The sequence below is a fragment of the Malus domestica genome, chromosome 06 (genome assembly GCF_042453785.1).
Source record: "Malus domestica chromosome 06, GDT2T_hap1".
NCBI lineage: Eukaryota > Viridiplantae > Streptophyta > Magnoliopsida > Rosales > Rosaceae > Malus > Malus domestica.
In genome coordinates, this window is record NC_091666.1 from 16,733,892 (window position 1) to 16,752,232 (window position 18,341).

General features: G+C 38.8%; 2 protein-coding genes across 2 annotated transcripts; both read right to left on the reverse strand.

Moving 5' to 3' along the window:
* Window positions 1-2,790: 2,790 nt before the first annotated feature.
* On the reverse strand, window positions 2,791-3,273 carry LOC139196834 (uncharacterized). The gene has a single exon (XM_070823178.1). It carries the CDS (start codon window positions 3,271-3,273, stop codon window positions 2,791-2,793), a length of 483 nt encoding a protein of 160 aa, XP_070679279.1.
* A 1,153-nt stretch (window positions 3,274-4,426) lies between these two features.
* Window positions 4,427-7,023, reverse strand: LOC139196835 (uncharacterized). Its single transcript, XM_070823179.1, has 3 exons — window positions 6,493-7,023; window positions 5,202-5,977; window positions 4,427-4,712 (listed from the first exon to the last, which is right to left on the reverse strand). The coding sequence occupies exons 1-3, from the start codon at window positions 7,021-7,023 to the stop codon at window positions 4,427-4,429; spliced, it is 1,593 nt and encodes a 530-aa protein (XP_070679280.1).
* Between the last annotated feature and the right edge of the window lie 11,318 nt (window positions 7,024-18,341).

The following is an 18,341-nucleotide window of genomic DNA, read 5'->3' on the forward strand; positions in this document are numbered from 1 at the left end:
CGTTAATTTGAGTTCCTTCCTTCAAGCATGTTACAAAACTGATTTTTCTTTTATGATTGCATTTGAATTCATAAATTTAAACCACAACCAAGCATACACCAAAGAGTAAATCAAATTTTCATCCATGTTTATAACTCTCTTTAACAGTCTTGTAATTAAAAACCAAATCCTCATCATTGTGTTGGAAGGTACCCTAAGACACAAACAAACACATAAAAACAACTATTTTTGGGTTTTTCAAAACAATTTTTCAAATTTTTATGAGATTTTCAGATTTTTATGTCAAAACACACTAAAACACTCCAAAACAGCTTAAAACACTTAAAACAGCAAGGAACAACACTAGAAGTAATGGGTGATAAACTCCTACGAATTTCATGCAAAACAATGGTTACCCCCCCCCCCCCACACTTAGATTAAACATTGTCCTCAATGTTTCAAGCATAAACTTACACAAAAATAAGCAACCAAACAAACAACGAATAAACATGACAAGTATAGCAAAGCAAAAACCAGACAGAGTAGAGTTTAAGAACGCAAATCTAGTTTTGGAGATAGGTGATCTTGTTGTCTTTCCACAGCTTTGATCTCGAACTGGTTCGGAATTCTGAGTGAGAGTTCCTTGGTTTCAAATCAGACTCCTTCTGCTGGGTTGATTTGATTATTCAGTCTACATTCTTCTCTGCTTGTTTATTCTACATGGCAGGCAGACACGAGGTAGAGGTGATGGTCTGTTTCTTTCTTCAATCTTTCCAAGTGCCCACCTCTTACTCTCTTTCTCCTTGTCCCTAGCTGAGGATGAATTAGCACATTGTCTCCACATGCTTCGAGGTATCACTTTCACTTCCCTTATCTATTCCCCAGGCAGATGTGGTAGATGAAGAGGAAGCATAAGATGTTGAAGATGAGTACTCGAGAGCAGGGCTAGGTAAGCAATCAGGAAGGGGTTCCAGGCAGTCGATTCCCGATCGGAAGATTGATACCAAGTGCTGACTGATTGCTCTCTTTCTCTTTGTCTCATAGATGAAAACAACGACAAGGAAAAGGACAAGGAGAAAGCATGATATGAGATACTCTTTCTTTCAACCTTCATGATATGAAATACTTTTGCTTTGGATGAGTTGTTTACAGAGGTACCCCAAGGAATAAGGAACACTGAGTGACTCGAGAGGCTTCGTTGGGAAGGCATTCTCGAAGATGACGGAAGGTTATGTATGTCTGCCTTGCTATGAAGGGTGAAGGTCGACATTTATAGGAAATAATAACCGGTACTATTCTTTCACTCTTGTCGGCAACCGTTGGATGATTAAACAGTAAACTTCACGTGCTTTCTACTTCACCAGAAATCTTTGACAGATTGCCCGTAATTTTCGCAAGGTTGAGTGTGTATGTCACAGATGTGCTGACACGTCTGGATAAAGCAGATGCCTCTTTGATATCTAGAATCGGCGCTTCGACAAACTGCCCGTGATTTTCGCAAAGCTGAGCGTGCATGTGACAGATGCTGACACGTTTGGAAAAGAAGATGGCTCTCCAATTACTGAGCTTGCCTCTTTGAGTTCTAAAATCTCGTCGAGTGCAGAGGTTGCATTTGACGAGTGCGGACAAATCTGGAATAGAGGATGGCCCGTGGTTTTTGAGCAAGCCCAACTTTTGAGAAAGCTAGCGCCTCTTCGATTTTTGAATTGGCCTCTTTGAATTTTGAGCTCGCCTATTCGATATCTGAAATCCCGTTGAGTGTTGATTTTTATAGAGGCACGCAGTTCATTTCAAAGCACACTTGAATTTGCGCTTGTAGAAACTCCCTTCTTGCACTTATAAGATCTTGACTTGTCCGACCTCTTCTTTCTTCAACACCTTTGAAAATGTCTGGCCCTTCCGACCGTCATTTTGACTTGAGCTTTGGTGAAGAGGCTGCCATGCCTTCTCCAGACAACATATGGTGCCCATCCTTCATATCCCCTACTGGTCCTCTTACCGTTGGGGATTCGGTATGAAGAATGACATGACTGCTGCGGTGGTGGCCTTGTCACTTCTAAAGATAACAGATTGCTTTCCAAACGGTCTGATGTGTTGGCTGTTAAGGATTCTCTGGCTCTCAGTGTGCAGTGTGCAGGTTCTGTGTCCAATATGGCCTAACGCCTATTTGCTCGAACCCATCAAGTTGAATCGTTGGCGGCTGAAGTGATAAGTCTCAAATAGGAGATTAGAAGGCTCAAGCTTGAGAATAAACAGTTGCACAAGCTCGCACACAACTATGCCACAAACATGAAGAGGAAAATTGACTAGATGCAGGAATCTGATGGTCAGATTTTACTTGATGATCAGAGGTTTGTGGGTTTGTTCCAACAACATTTACCTTCGACTTTTGGGGCTGTACCGCGTAGTGAAGCTCTAAATGGTCAACCTCCGATACTTCATCCTTCTGTGGCTCTGCCAATTGCTGAGGCTCTGCCGACTACTGAGACTTCTCCTAAACAGCCTTTGTGAAGGTTCCTTCTTGTATTTTTCTGTCTCCTGTTTCTTTTCAACGAATTTTAATGTGAAAATACCTTGCATATCTATCAATGTCTTAAAAATAAATCCAAACCCAAAAATACTTAAATAAGCAACAAACAAATAAATTAAAAAAAATGACAATCAGGCAAAATAAAAATGCAGAAAAGGAAAGGTTTTTTAGAAAAGCAAAATTGCTTGTGAAGCGATTCAAAAATCTTCCTCATTTGAATACATGGGTTGCCTCCCAAGAAGTGCTTGCTTTAACGTCTTCCAGCCGGACAATACCTCCATTTAAGCTTGAACAGGGCCCACGGCATGGAAGGGTACATTCTCCACGACATACTCCTCAAAGGCTTCATAATAGGGCTTCAAACGATGCCCATTTACCTTGAATTCTTGTTGCGTCTTCAAACTTTGTATTTGGACTGCACCATGAGGAAAAACATTAGAAACCACAAAAGGACCAATCTGTTTGGAACGCAACTTACCAGGAAACAAGCAAAGGTGGGAATTAAAGAGTAACACTTTTTGCCCAATGGAGAATGATTTGCCTCGAATCATCTTGTCATGGAAAGCCTTCATCTTCTCCTTGTAAATTCGGGCGTTTTCATAAGCCTCATGCCTAATATCTTCAAGTTCATTTAATTGGAGCTTTCTATGAATTCCAGCAGCGTCAAGGTCCATGTTGAATGTTTTGATGGCCCAATGCGCCTTGTGCTCCAATTCTACAGGAAGATGGCATGGTTTGCCATAGATGAGCCGAAATAGGGACATGCCATAGATGAGCCGAAATAGGGACATGCCAAAGGGTGTTTTATATGCCGTACGATATGCCCACAACGCATCCTCCAAACGCAAGCTCCAATCCTTTCTTATTGGCCCAATTGTCTTCTCTAGAATCTGCTTGATCTCCCTATTAGACACCTCGGCTTACCCATTGGTTTGAGGGTGATAAGGTGTTGAAACCTTATGTTTGACATTGTACATCCTCAATAGGGCCTTAATGGTTCGATTGCAAAAGTGAGAACCTCCATCACTTATAATTACTCTTGGCATTCCAAACCTTGCAAATAGGTTAGTTCTAATGAAATCTGCAACCACTCGAGAATCATTAGTTCGGGTGGCTTTTGCTTCCACCCATTTCGATATATAATCCACAACAAGTAAGATATAAAGGAAGCCATGTGAGGAAGGGAAAGGACCCATAAAATCATACCCCAAACGTAAAAAATTTCAACATTGAGGATGGAAACCTACGGCATTCGATCCCTTGCACTTATATTTCCTGTTCTTTGGCATTTATCACATGTTAAGCAAAAAATTCTAGCATCCTTAAAGATACTAGGCCAATAGAACCCATATTGTAACACCTTAAGTGCTGTTCTTTGTGTGCCAAAGTGACCACCACATGCATATGTATGACAAAAGCTTAAAATGGAATGAAACTCAGAATCATGCACACATCGATGAATAATCTGATCCGGGCAATATTTCCACATATATGGATCATCCCACACATAAAACCGTGCGTCATTTCTAAGCTTATCACGTTGGTGTCTAGTGAGAGTGCTTGGAATTTGTTTAGACACCAAAAAGTTTACCAAATCAGCATACCAAGGTTCACTTACCTTAATGGACATCAATTGTTCATCAGGAAACGTTTTAGCAATGGGTAGGGATTCCTCATTATGCATCATACGGCTTAGGTGGTAAGCCACCACGTTTTCACTTCCCTTTTTGTCTCCAATCTCAATGTCGAACTCTTGGAGAAGCAATATCCATCGAATTAGCCTTGGCTTGGCCTCCTTCTTATGAGCAAATATTTTAAAGCTGCATGATCAGTGAAAACAATTACTTTAGTACCAATTAAATATGATCGAAATTTATCTAAAGCAAAGACAACGGCAAGAAGTTCTTGTTCTGTTGTTCAATAGTTTAATTGGGCATCATTCAACGTCTGTGAAGCATAGTAGATGACATGCAGCCTCTTATCCTTCCTTTGTCCTAAAACAGTCCTTAAAGCATAATCGGATATGTCACACATGAGCTCAAAAGGAAGGCTCCAATCTGGTGGAACAATAATGGGAGGTGTGGTCAGCAATTCCTTGAGTTGTTTGAAGGATGCCGTGCACTCTTTATTGAAGTCAAATGCTACATCTTTTTGAAGGAGACGGCAAAGAGGTTGGGAAACCTTTGAGAAATCTTTGATAAATCTTCGATAGAAACCCGCATGTCCAAGAAAAAAATGAACCTCTCTAACCGAAGTAGGAGAGGGTAAGTGACGTACAAGATCGATCTTTGATTTATCAACCTCCATTCCTTTTTCAGAGATGATATGTCCTAAAACTATGCCTTGTTTAACCATGAAATGACATTTTTCCCAATTGAGAACAAGGTTAGTTTCAACACATCATTTTAAGATCAAACCGAGATTATGCAAACAACCATCAAATGAATCACCAAAAACGCTGAAATCATCCATAAAAACTTCAATAATTTTCTCAACATAATCAGAAAATATGCTCATCATGCATCTTTGAAATGTGGCAGGTGCATTACATAAACCAAATGGCATGCGGCGATAAGCAAATGTACCAAAGGGGCATGTGAAAGTGGTTTTTTCTTGGTCCTCGGTTGTTATGACAATTTGATTATAACCAGAATAACCATCAAGAAAACAATAGAAAGCATAACCCGTTAACCTCTCAAGCATTTGATCAATGAATGGCAAGGGGAAGTGGTCATTCCTAGTGGTGGCGTTTAGCTTCTTGTAATCGATACACACCCTCCAACCTGTTTGAATTCGAGTAGGCACAAGCTCATTTTCGACATTTGTCACCACAGTTACTCTGTGTTTCTTTGGGACACATTGAACAGGCGAAACCCAACGACTATCGGAAATAGGATAGATCACTCCACAATCTAAAAGCTTGATTATTTCCTTCTTCACAACTTCCATCATTGGAGGGTTGAGTCGGCGTTGAGCTTCTCGAGATGTTTTAAACCCCTCATCCAAAAGTATACGATGCATGCAAGTAGTGGGACTGATTCCTTTTATGTCGGCCAATGTCCACCCAATTACTGTTTTGTACTCCCTTAGCACCCTTACCAACTTGTCTTTCTCTTGTGCCCTAAGTGTGCTTGAGATGATGATGGGCAACGTCTCATCATCGCCCAAGAAAACGTACTTTAAATGGCTTGGCAATGGCTTAAGTTCAAGTGTAGGTGGTTGCACAACTAAAGGAAGTAACTTATTAGTCAAAATTGAAATGGATATTGGGTCCAAAAACTTACCAGATTGTAGTGGTAATGATTCGAGGGCAGCCACCATCTCAATCACATCTTCATTAGGGGGCACGGCAAGGGAAAAATCATTCATGCCGTGGGGATGTATGGTTACTACTTCATTGTTTTGAATATCCATTTTTCGTGTAATGACCAATTCAAGTGCATCGTCATTCAATTGTTCAAAATGGTCCTGTGCCAAAGAAGCAAATACATCAATAGAAAACATGAGTGATCCTTACTAGGATACTTGATAGAATCAGAAAGATTGAAATTGATAACTTCCCCATCAAATTCCATCGTCAAAGTTCCATTAAACACATTAATCTTAGTACGGGTAGTTTTCATGAATGGTCGTCCAAGGAGGATGGGTAATGTAGGGGAGTGGTCCGACTCGTCCATTTCAAGCACGTAGAAATCCACGGGAAAGGTTAAGTGATTGACCTGTACTAAAACATCCTCCAAAACTCCCTTTGGATAGGCATTAGATCTATCGGCCAATTGTATAATCACACCATCCTTTTTCAATTCGCCCAAGTGCATAGATGCATAGACTGAATAAGGCATGACATTTATAGATGCACCTAAGTCTAACATGGTAGATTCAAAACGAGTATTCCCAATTACACAAGGAATGGTAAAACTACCCTGATCCTTGCATTTAGTGGGTAGTTTACGACGTAAAACAGCTGAGACATTTTCACTTACCTTGACAACCTCCTTGCTCGAAATTCTCTTCCTAGTTGTGCAAAGTTCTTTCACAAACTTGGCATAATTTGGAACTTGCTTAATTGCATCCAAAAGAGGTATATTGACTTGAACTTTTCTAAACGTTTCCAAAATATCCTTTTCAGCCTCTTCCTTCTTTGATTGCAAAAACCTATGAGGAAATGGTACATTTGGAGGAACAACGTTAGAATTAATAAAAATTGGAACTTCCTTACCTTTGCTGGCCGAATTAGATGGTTTAGGGGCTTTTGGGGCTTGCGGCAAAGATGTTTCCACCCTTGCCGTGGGGGTGCTTTGCTCATCCTCTTCAATTATCAACTCTTCAACCTCGTTGGAACGTGAACTGGACGGTTGGGGATTAGATCCAACTTGTTTTCCACTTCGCAAACTTATGGCTTTTGTAGATTCAAAACCTTCCTTCAGGTTCCCAACAGTCGAACTAGGCAGCAACTTACCTTGCTCTCTGAATTGTCCTACAAACTTCGCAATCTGCCTAATTTGCTTCTCCATTTGGTCCACCTTTTTGTCTTGGTTTTGCATTGCTTTGGCTTGATTTTCTTGCCCCTGAGACAAATTGGTGAGTAACTTAAGAAGTGTGTCATTATCTAAAGATGTACCTGAGGGTTTTTTGGGCAGCTTATTGTGGGGCTTATGTTGGTGTGTATTGCTTGGTATAGAAGCCCGGAGGTTGCTGCCTAAAGCCTCCTTGTTGTTGGGGTTGTTAGGGCTCCCTCCACTTGAAATTTGGATGGTTTCTCCAACCTGGATTGTACGTATTAGAATATGGATCGTTCCTTGGCTGGTTGTGACCTTGAAATTCAATTGCATTGGCGCTTTCCCATCCACCATTTTCAATCAATTGAGGGCACTTTTCAGAGGCATGTCCTTGGATAGAACACACACCACATACACTTGGTTCTTTCATCCTCATTCCTTCGGCCACCTGAGACACAATGGAAGTAAGATTAGCTAACTGCGATTGAATGTCGGATGTGGAACTTACCTCATTCACTTGCTGCCGTGGGGTGTCCCTTTGACCAACGCCTTCATATTGTTGAGCATTCAATGCTCGGTTAGCAATTAAGGTTTTGGCAGCCATGGGTGTTTTGTCCACCAAAGCTCTTCCCGCTGAGGCGTCTAGCATTTGGCGTTCAATTGGTAGAAGCCCTTCCTAGAAATATTGAAGAAGAAGCTCCTCCTTCATCTGGTGTTGTGGACATGAAGCAACAAGGGTTTTAAAACACTCATAGTAAGTGGGAAATGATTCACCTTGGTTTTGCTGAATGCCACTAATTCTTTTGCATAGTAGAATGACTCGAGAAGTTAGGAAAAACTTCTCCAAAAATGCCCGTTTCATATTCTCCCATGATGTGACAGTTCCAGGGGCTAGCTCATACAACCAATCTTTAGCCTTTTCTAAGAGAGAAAAGGGAAAAGCCTTCATTTTTAGAATGCTCCCATCAACATTCACAGGGGTCATGCTCGAACAAACAACCTCGAACTCCTTCAAGTGTTTATTAGGATCTTCCATGGACATCCCGTGGAACTTAGGGATGTGATGCAACAAACTTGATTTCAATTTGAACGCGTCCGTCTTCCCTAGGGCAACCAGGGGATATTGGATGCATAGGGGAGCGGCATTGTCCAATCCCGAAGCGGAAAGCTCCTTGATTGTTCGATTGTCCGCTACCATGTTAGGATCTTCCTCTTCTTCTTCAAGTGGATGTTCTTCAAACTTAGGTTCAGGAATAGGTGGGTTACGATCTTGCTGATTCGTATTCCTTCTCAAAGTCCTCTCAAAATCATCGTCAAAGTCCAAGATATGCTCACGAATCGGATGAAAACTCCGAGTCATAAACTAGTACCTAAAACAAGAAAACAAAGAAGGTCAGTAACTAACATAAAAATACATGAAAATAACAAAACAAAATAACAAGGGATTAGCAATGTTGCTAATCCCCGGCAACGGGGCCAAAAATTTGATGCGAAAATTATCTTAACACACAAATTAAACCCTCTTGTTGCCAATTGTAGTAAAGAATGTAAGTAGGGATCGTTCTAGGTCGGGGATTATGAGGGATTGCTAAAACACTTGAAACTGACTTAGAAACGTAAAATTAAGTTTAAACACCAAGCTAGACTCAAAAGATGCAATACAAACTAAAAAGACTCAAAACTAGTTTAAAAGACTCAAAACTGCTCAAAACAATGAATTAGACTCTAAACTGACTCTAGGGATGGTTTTGGACGAAATTAGGTTTTAAATTAACTCAAGACACTTAAAAACACACATCAAAACAGATTTTGACTAATAAAACACTTTAAAGTAAAGGGGGAATTGATTTTGACGAATTTGAAAACAAAACAAATAGATTGTAAACTAAAACAGATTTTGGACGAATTTGGGTAAACTATGGATGATGGGCTAGCTAGAGGGTTCTTCTCCACACATGACATACTTCCACATAAACCAATTTTCAGTTGTTCTTTCGATCAATCATGAAACTCAACACCCCAGGTTAATTAGGTCCGCTTAAATTAACCTCCAAGTTCTCCTTAAGTTATTGAATTGGATGGGAAAGCGCATACAACAATTCAAGCATTCTTCAAAAGTCCTTTACGTGAACAACACAATAAAGATACAATCAAAGATCATTAAGCATTATGAAAACTATAAGTATTGACGAGGAATTCGTTACTATGATATGCATGAAACTCCTGCCAAGAATTCATTTAACACGATTGTTTATAAGCGACCTCCACTACTTGTGAATATAAGTTTGTAACTATTAGGTGAAACTCCCTTATACTTTAGCATCATATTCATGCATGCAAACTAAGTGTGCACTCTTAATAAACATACACGAATAAGTTAGTAATCAAGCAGTTAAACAAATTGAATTCACAACTTATGAAATCACAACTGAAGGTAATCAAATCATATTGCAAGCATGCACATGGTTTCGAATTCCCCCTAGCTAAGGGGGGTTTAGTTCCTCATACTCATAAAGCAAAGATAAACAAATTTAGACATTGAAAACAAAAGAGTGAAAACACCTAAAAATGCTCAAACAATCCAACTTGAATGGCAAGCACGTCCAAGGATCCTCCTTCTTCTCTTTGTTGCGGCACAAGGTGTGGTTTGATGGATGCGTATGGATAGATGGAAGGGTTATGAATATATTTAGGTTGGATGGATGCCATGGCAAGGGGAAGGGAATGTATGGATTTGTGTTTGGTTTTTGGTTGGATAGTGCCACGGCAAGGGAATGTAATTGTATGTGTTTGTGGGATGTGGGAATATATGGATGAATGTAAGGTGCTCACGGCTAGGGAATGGTATTTAGTTATGGTGAAGGGTGGATGTATTTATAGGCTAGGGAGAGGAGTGTATGGAGTTGTAATGAGTGGATGTGATGGGTGTAGGTCACGGCAAGGGGGGAATAATGGCTGAATTTGTTTGTGAATGTGGCTGTTGATGCGAAAATTATCTTAACACACAAATTTAACCCTCTTTTGACAATTATAGTACTAGTATAACTAAGGATCGGTCTGGACCAGGGATTAGGAGGGCTTGCTAATAACCTCTAAACTGACTTAAAAACATAAAACTAAACTTAAAAACACTTAACAAGACTCACAGGACTCAAAGCAAACTTAAAATACTCAAAACAGCTTAAAACAACCAAATAAACTTAAACTAGACACTAGGAATGACTTTGGACGAAAATTGACTTTTACTTGAATCAAAACACTTAAAAACACAAACTAAAATAGATTTGAAACACTTTGAAACAAGAAACTAAAAAGGGGGGTTTTGATTTGGATGAAGTTGAAACAAACAAACAAGTATGAAAAACGAGATAGATTGTAAAACACATGTGAGAAATAAGATGATGGATGGGATAGTTAAAGGGTTTTTCTCCACACATGACATGTATGCAAATAACTCGATTTCCAGTTACTACTTCATTGAATTATGAACGACAATGCTCCAAATTAACCATGACATCACTAGTTAACTATCAGATTTTCCTTGTTTTATTGGATTGGATGACATCATTTGACAACCTAAAACATTCTTCTAAAGTTCCCTACGTGACATCATAATAGAGATACAATAAAAGATCATTACGTTTAATGAAAATCGTAAGCATTGACAAAGCACTTGCAACACACCATGGGAGGGCATGAAGCTGAAGAATTCGAGCTTATTTTCCCAAATCTGTAAAGGTGTTGAAAAAATTGCAGAGAAGGATATGGAAGCCGAAGTCCGTGGTGACAGAGAAACAGCGGTGGTCCTGGTTGAAGAACATATGGCTAGAGGACTTGCCAGACTTGTGCTTCGCGACCTGAAGCTGGTGGGTTATGCTTGCTTTCTTCTCTGCAATTTTTTCAGTTTTGGGATTCTCTGTCAGTCCCTCTGTCGGTCTGGCGCATACAAAAGCGTCACTATTGGGAGCTTTGCAGATTTTTAGTGCAATTTGGGTTTTGTTTGGATCGTGTGGGTGGAGAGAGAGCGGGAGTCGTTGGTGGGGCAGCCATTGTTGGCTGTGAAGGCCATGACGACCAAGGAGTCCCTTGAAGGGACAAACTTCACTCTCCCTCTGTACCATCTTATGGAAGCTGTTGATGATGCCATCTCAACAGCCTTCTATAGTTTGATACAGATTAAGCTGCTTTTGTCTCTGTCGTTTTCTTTTTCTTCAACCCAGAGAGATGGGCTTTTCTGCGTTTCCTGGGTTTTTCTGGGAAAGTTTTGGGTTGTTGGATTTTTTGCAGATTCACGATGGAGGTGAAAAAATAAAAGAGAACCGACATAGTTTTTTGTGTCGATTCCACAGACGGCGCCAAATGTTGATGCACAAAACCGGAAGTCTTTGAACAACATAAATCCTACCGTGAATCTGCATGAAATGTAAATAAAACAAGATGTATCGTGGTTCACCCCAAGGTTTGGGCTACGTCCACACTGAATATGTATTTGTCAGAGGGAGAGAGAGCTCTGAGAGTGAGAGCTTTGAGAGGGGGTGAGAGGGCCTAGGAATTGGCCTCCTCTAATTGTGAGGGTTAGGGGTCCTTTTATAGAATAAGGACTTCTCACTTATTACATATTTGCCCCTTCCTTGATCACATAATTACATTTAAGTCCCCCGAGTATTTAGACGAGGTCTAAATACGAGGCCCTAAATATGGTATAAACACAAGGTATGCTAAGTTTTTAAAAGAGCTTTGTACAATAAGGAGGAGGATTTCGAATAAAGAAGTGGTTTAGGTAAGTGAAAATGTCTCCGCTGTTTTGTGATGTGAAATATATAAGCACACAAATTAAGCCATGTTTTTATCAATTGTAGCAAAGTATGTAAGTAGGGATCGTTTTAGGCCGAGGATTATGAGGGATTGCTAAAACACTTAAAACTGACTCAAAAACATAAAACAAGGGTTAAAACACTAAACTAGACTCAAAGAATGCAAAACTAAACTAGAAAACACTAAAACAACTCAAAAGACTCAAAATAACTCAAAATACTCAAATCTGCCTAAAAACACAAACTGGGCAGATTTGAACTCTAACACTCTTTTGGACGAAATTTGGGTTTTCCTAGACTCAAAACACTTAAAAACACAATCTAAAACATATTCTAACTAGTTAGACACTCTAAAGTAAAGGGGGTTTTGGTTTTGGACGAAAATCAAATAAAATAAAACAAGAATGACTCAAACAGATTTTAGACGAAATTGGGTGAATTAGATGGATGATTGGCTAGCTTGGAGGTTCTTCTCCACACATGTCACACTTTCATACAAAACGATTTCCAATTGCTTTTCAATAACCCATAAATTCTCAACGCCCCATGTTAATTAGATACGCTTAAATTAACTTTCAGATTTTCCTTATGTCAATGAATTGGATGGAAAAAGCGCATCGCAATCAAATTATTCCTCAAAAGCTCCCTACATGAAAGCACATAATAGAGATACAATCAAAGATCATTACGTTCAATGAAAATCATAAGTATTGATGAGGCACTCGTAACTATGAAAGCGCATGAAACTTATGCCAAGAATTTACTTAACGCGATTGTGATTAACAACCTTTACTACTTGTGAATATAAGTTCATAACGATTAGTTGAGACTCCCTTATATCCTAGCATCAGATTTATGCATGAAAATTAAGCGTGCACTCTCAACCAACACACACAAATCAGTTTTAATTCATATAGATAAACAAATTGAATTCACAACTTATGAAACGCAATTGAAAGTAATCAAATCATATAGCAAGCATGAACATGGTTTCAAATTCCCCCCTAGCCAAGGGGGGTTTAGTTCCTCATAATCACAAAGCAAAGATAAACAAATTTAGACATTAAAAACAAAAGAAAAAAAAACACCTAGACGTTCCAACTTGGACAGCAGGTTCATCCACAATTTCCTCATTCCTCCTTGCTGCGGCACAAGGCTTGGGGACAGGTTTTGAGGTATATGTGTATGGAAGAATGGATGGCAGATGGTATGGTAGTGTTTAGAATTGATGGGTGGTGCGGCAAAGGGTGTTTAGAATCAGGAATTATGGAAGAATGGTGATGAAGGCTACGGCAAAGAACAAGGATGTGTTTCTGGCGTGAATGATGAATTATGAGGGGTGGTGGTGCGGTATAGGCTGAAATATCAATATATATAGGCACCTAAAACCCTAGGGAAATCAGATATGGACTTCTAAAATCCAAATCCACAAGGAAAATGGCTTAAACAATCAAAATCCTTAAGGGAATAGGCCAAAAGGTGCGACTGATTAGATAGGAAAGGATAAGGCTTCTAGAATGCCTTGCAAGGCAAGGAAAAAGGGTTTCTAGAATGCCTTAGGTGCGGCAAGTATGGGGGAAAAAGATAGGACTTCTAGAAGCCCAAAACCAAGGGGAAATAGGATATAACTCACGGCAAGGATAGGGAAGTGTTATAGAACCTTTCTTTGTGTCCAAAAATGCTTAGGAAACCTTCAAAATAGCTGGAACTTAAGGCCATCTAGGTTTAGGAAAGATCCACCCAAATTAGGAAACTTTAGGCTTAACTTTCCTACTTCAAGTAGGAAACCTTGTTTGAGTAGGAATCCTCATTCTTCTAGGAATCCATCTTTGACTAGAACTCCTCTGTTGATTAGGAATCCTTCTTCAATTAGGACTCCTTCGTTGATTAGGAGTCCTTCTTCAATTAGGACTCCTTCAAATCTTCAATTTCGTCCATTCCTTTTGCTCCAAGCATGTGCCATTCATTCCAAGCTCAATTTTTGCTCCAAAAGGCTCCAAAATGCATCGTTTTGCATACTTTGCTCTTAAAACCTGAAAACACAAGAAATGGCTTAAAAGACTACTAAGAAAACACAACGTAAATGCACAAGAACTAGATCACTAAGTCGCATAAATATGCTCCTATCATTTTGCAAAGAAAACTACCACCTAAATGCAAAGATCCAGGTAGTTTTACAATCCCTTGTGTTATTGGAATTACCAAGTTTGAACATGCCATGATGGATTTAGGTGTTTCCATTAATGTCATGCCATACTCTATTTATGCATCTATGAACTTAGGAGAGCTTAAAAACGATGGTGTTATAATTCAATTAGCCGATCGTTCTAATGTATATCCAAAAAGAGTTTTGGAAGATGTTTTGGTGCAAGTTAACAACTTAATATTTCCAGCAGATTGATATGTGCTTGAGATAGAAGAGTTGGCCCATTCTACACCCTTGCCGATCCTCCTTGGAAGACCCTTCATGAAAACAGCCTGCACCATTACCTAGTTGTGTTCAAAGGGACATTAACAATGGAATTTGATGGTGAGATTATTGATTTTAATATTTCTGAAACTATAAGGTATCCTAAAGATGATCATTCTTGTTTTTATATTGATGTATTTGATTTTTTGGCGCAAGATTACCTTGATTCCTTGAATGATGATGCCCTTGAAACAACTATTGCACAAGGAATTGGACTTAAATCCAATCTGGCCAAACCTATCCCTGCAGCAAATGCCGAGATGGTTGCTGCCCTTGAGTCATTGCCACAACATGTTGGTAAGCCTCCAATCCCAATTCTAATTCCCGTTTCTACTAAAAAGTTGTTACCTTCGGTGATTCAGACACCCATCCTTGAGCTTAAACCATTGACGGATCATTTAAAATATGTCTTTTGGGGAGATAAAGAGACGTTGCCCGTCATTGTCTCTTCATCACTCATGGTAATGGAGGAGAAGAAACTGATTCGGGTGTTGAAAGAGCACAAAACATCTATTGGATGGACGTTGGCCAACATTAAGGGAATTAGCCCTAAAACTTGCATGCATCGCATACTTCTAGAGAAGGGGGTAAACTAACTCGAGAGGATCAACGCCGACTCAACCCTCCAATGATGGAAGTTGTGAAAAAGGAGATTATCAAGCTTTTTGATTATGGAGCGATTTATCCAATTTCTGATAGCCGTTGGGTTTCACTAGTTCAAGTTGTTCCCAAGAAATTTGGAGTCACCATGGTGAAGAATGCAGAGAATGAACTTGTGCCCACTCGTATCCAAACAGGTTGGAAAGTTTGCCTTAACTATAGGAAGCTTAACGCCACCACAAGGAAAGATCACTTCCCTTTGCCGTTCATTGATTAAATGCTTGAAAGGTTAGCTGGTCATTCTTTTTATTACCTTCTTGATGGTTATTCGGGATATAGTCATATTGTTATAGCTCTAGATAATCAAGAAAAGACTACTTTTACTTGTCCATTTGGTACTTTTGCTTGTCGTCAAATGCCATTCGGTTTATGTAATGCACCATCCACGTTTCAAAGATGCATGGTAAGTATCTTTTTAGATTTTGTTGAGAAGATTATTGAAGTTTTCATGGATGATTTTAGTGTCTTTGGTGATTCGTTTGATGGTTGTTTAGATAATCTCACATTAATATTGAAACGATGCATGATTTCATCATTCTTTGCTTGGTTGATACTTAGAATGCGTTTGTCATTAGTATAGTTCCAAATACTAGAACTCAAGCTCGTTTCATTCAAAGCTTAAAATTGAGTGCATAACATATAACAAGATGAAGTTGTTTAGTAGTTACCACCAGAGCCAAAAAGCCTTAATCCCATGCATATGTTTTGTAGGTTTAACCCCTTTGAGCCTTATTTAGCCTATTTTCTTTGTTAGCCACATTGTCCCTACCTAGCCTAGAATAGGACTATCCACACCCTTGTTCTTAAAGTATAGTGGAACATGACTTAAAGGGATTTCCTTTGAGCAACATTAGTGCAGAAAACAAGTGTGGGAGAAGGTTATTTCCAACGAAGGAAAAAAAAAAGAAGAAAAAATCGTGAAAAAGAAAAGAAAAAGAAAGGAAAAGAGTTCAAAATAAGTGAGAATGAATTCACAAGTATTGGTTGTTGAAGAAAGGGGTCCAAAAGTTTGAATCTGGCCCTAAGTGTTATGTGAATCTCCCTTGTGGTTAAAGTTGGTTGCTGCATTCAAAAGTGAATTCTAAGTGTCAATTTCATTACTTTGCTTACTATTGCTTTAACAACCTTTGTTTATCCTTAACCTTTCTTTGTTAGCCAATACCCTTAGCCCCATTACAATCTTTTGACTTCTATCTTGGTTGTTGTGTGTTTCAATTTTTGGAGTTTGGGATTGGTATGAGCATATGGAATCCCTGGTTCTCGCTTCTAAGTAATGGCATTCTGTTCATGAGATCATATATATATACATGCATTAATAATTTCAGAAAGTGCCTTCTTTGATTATAACATGTGTGAGTGCCTAGTCTACATGTTTACATCAATCTTCTCACATATACCTAGTACAGGGAGTATAGTTAGAAAATCTGTGTGAAAATAGAGAGTATATCCGGTAAGGAATTGAGGGAATTCTCTAAGGCATGTTACTACCATCAAAACCATGTTTTAAATTGATTAAATGCAAGCTAGTGAGTGGTGACTGTAGTTAAGTATGCGCTAGAGGGTAAGGATAGCTAAAATCTAAGTGAGTAGTGATTTCTAGCATGTCATGTTTCATTGGAAATCCCTGAGGCAATTGTTGGAAGGTCTAGGTTGTATTTTGTTTTCTTTGTTTTGCTTGAGGACTAGTAAAAGCTAAGTGTGAGGGAATTTGATAGGAGCATATTTACGCGACTTAGTTAGCATGTTTTCTTGCATTTTCATGGTTAGTTTCTGTTTATTATAGTGATTTAAGTTATTTTCGTGTGTTTGTAGGTCCACATGACAAAGTTGGCAAGAAAGTGCATTTTGGAGCAGTTTTCGGCCAAAAATGAATAGCACATGCATGGAGCAAGGTGGATGGATGTTTTTGAATTTCAAAAGGCTAGGAATATGTTAAGGAGATGAAGAAAATAAATTCAAGACAAAGAAGAGAAGGAATCAGCTTAAAAGAAGGAAACCTTATCTAAAACCTTATCCAACCTTATCTTATCCAAACTAACCTTATCTTATCTTATCCTATCCTAATCTTATTTTACCTTGATTCCAGCTACAAGAGGGGATTATTTTTAGTTTAGGGGACCTAAATACTTGGTTCTAGAAGCCACAACATGTCCCTAAAAAGGTGTTGCATCATTCCTCCTTGTCCCTTTTAGAAACCTGCACAAATACCATTCTAGAAGGCTTATCCCTGCCCTAAACATATGTCGCACCACCCTTTCTAGAACCCCTAGAAAGGTGGCGCCTCTCCCTCTTCTAGAAACCCTAAAACTCTGCAAAAGCCCTAGTTCTTTTCCCCCTTGGATTAGGCCGTGCCTTTCCTTGTTGTCCAAGATGTTGGTGACGCAAAACCCTAGCCCTATATATACATGTTTCTGCCTCATAATTCACCACCACACCCCATATATTTCTACACCATAATTCACACCACATACAGAGAAATTCATGAAGTGTCGCAACAAGGAAGGGAAATAGAAGATGAGCTTTGTATTGTGCCACCATCCAAGGGTTATGCCGCAAGTCACCTACAACCATTGGAGATCTTCAGAGTTTTTTCTTCCGTCATTTCGTTTCCATGTTTATTTTATTTTGCTTTTCAATTATTATGAACATGAGGAACTAATTCCTTGTTAGTTAGAGGTTAATTCGAAGCCATGGACATATGTTTAATACGAATTGATTACCTTCAGTTATTGTTTCGTAAAACATGAATGTGATTTACTTATCTACATTATTGAGAACTTATTCTTGTGTGTTTATTAAGGATGCATACTTCGTTTGCATGCAGGGATTTGATACTAAAATATAAGGGAATTTCACCTAATCGTTCTGAACTTATATTTATAAGTAGTGGAGATTGCTAGTCACAATCGTGTTAAGTAAATTCTTGGTAGGAGTATCATGCATTTCATAGTTACGAATGCCTTGTCAATGCTTATGATTTTCATAGAACTTAATGATCTTTGATATGTATCTCTATCATGCTGTTCATATAGGGAACTTAAGAAGAATAATTTGGTTGCGATGCACTGTCCATTCAATTCAATGAACTTAGGAAAATCTGAGAGTTAATTAGTTCATTCACAATTAATTTGGGGCATTGTCATTCATGGTTGGAAGAAACTATACTGGAAATCAATTTGTATGCATATGTTTCATGTGTGGAGAAGGATCATCTGGCTAGTTTTTCACCATTCAATTCACCTAATTTACTTTGTTTTGCAATCTGTTTAGTTTAGTTAAATTTCGTCCAAAACAATTCCCCCTTCAATTAAGTGTGTTAGATTAGTTAGAAATGTGTTCAAATCTATCCAATTTAGTGTTTTGAGTCTTACTAGTCTTAAATTTGTCCA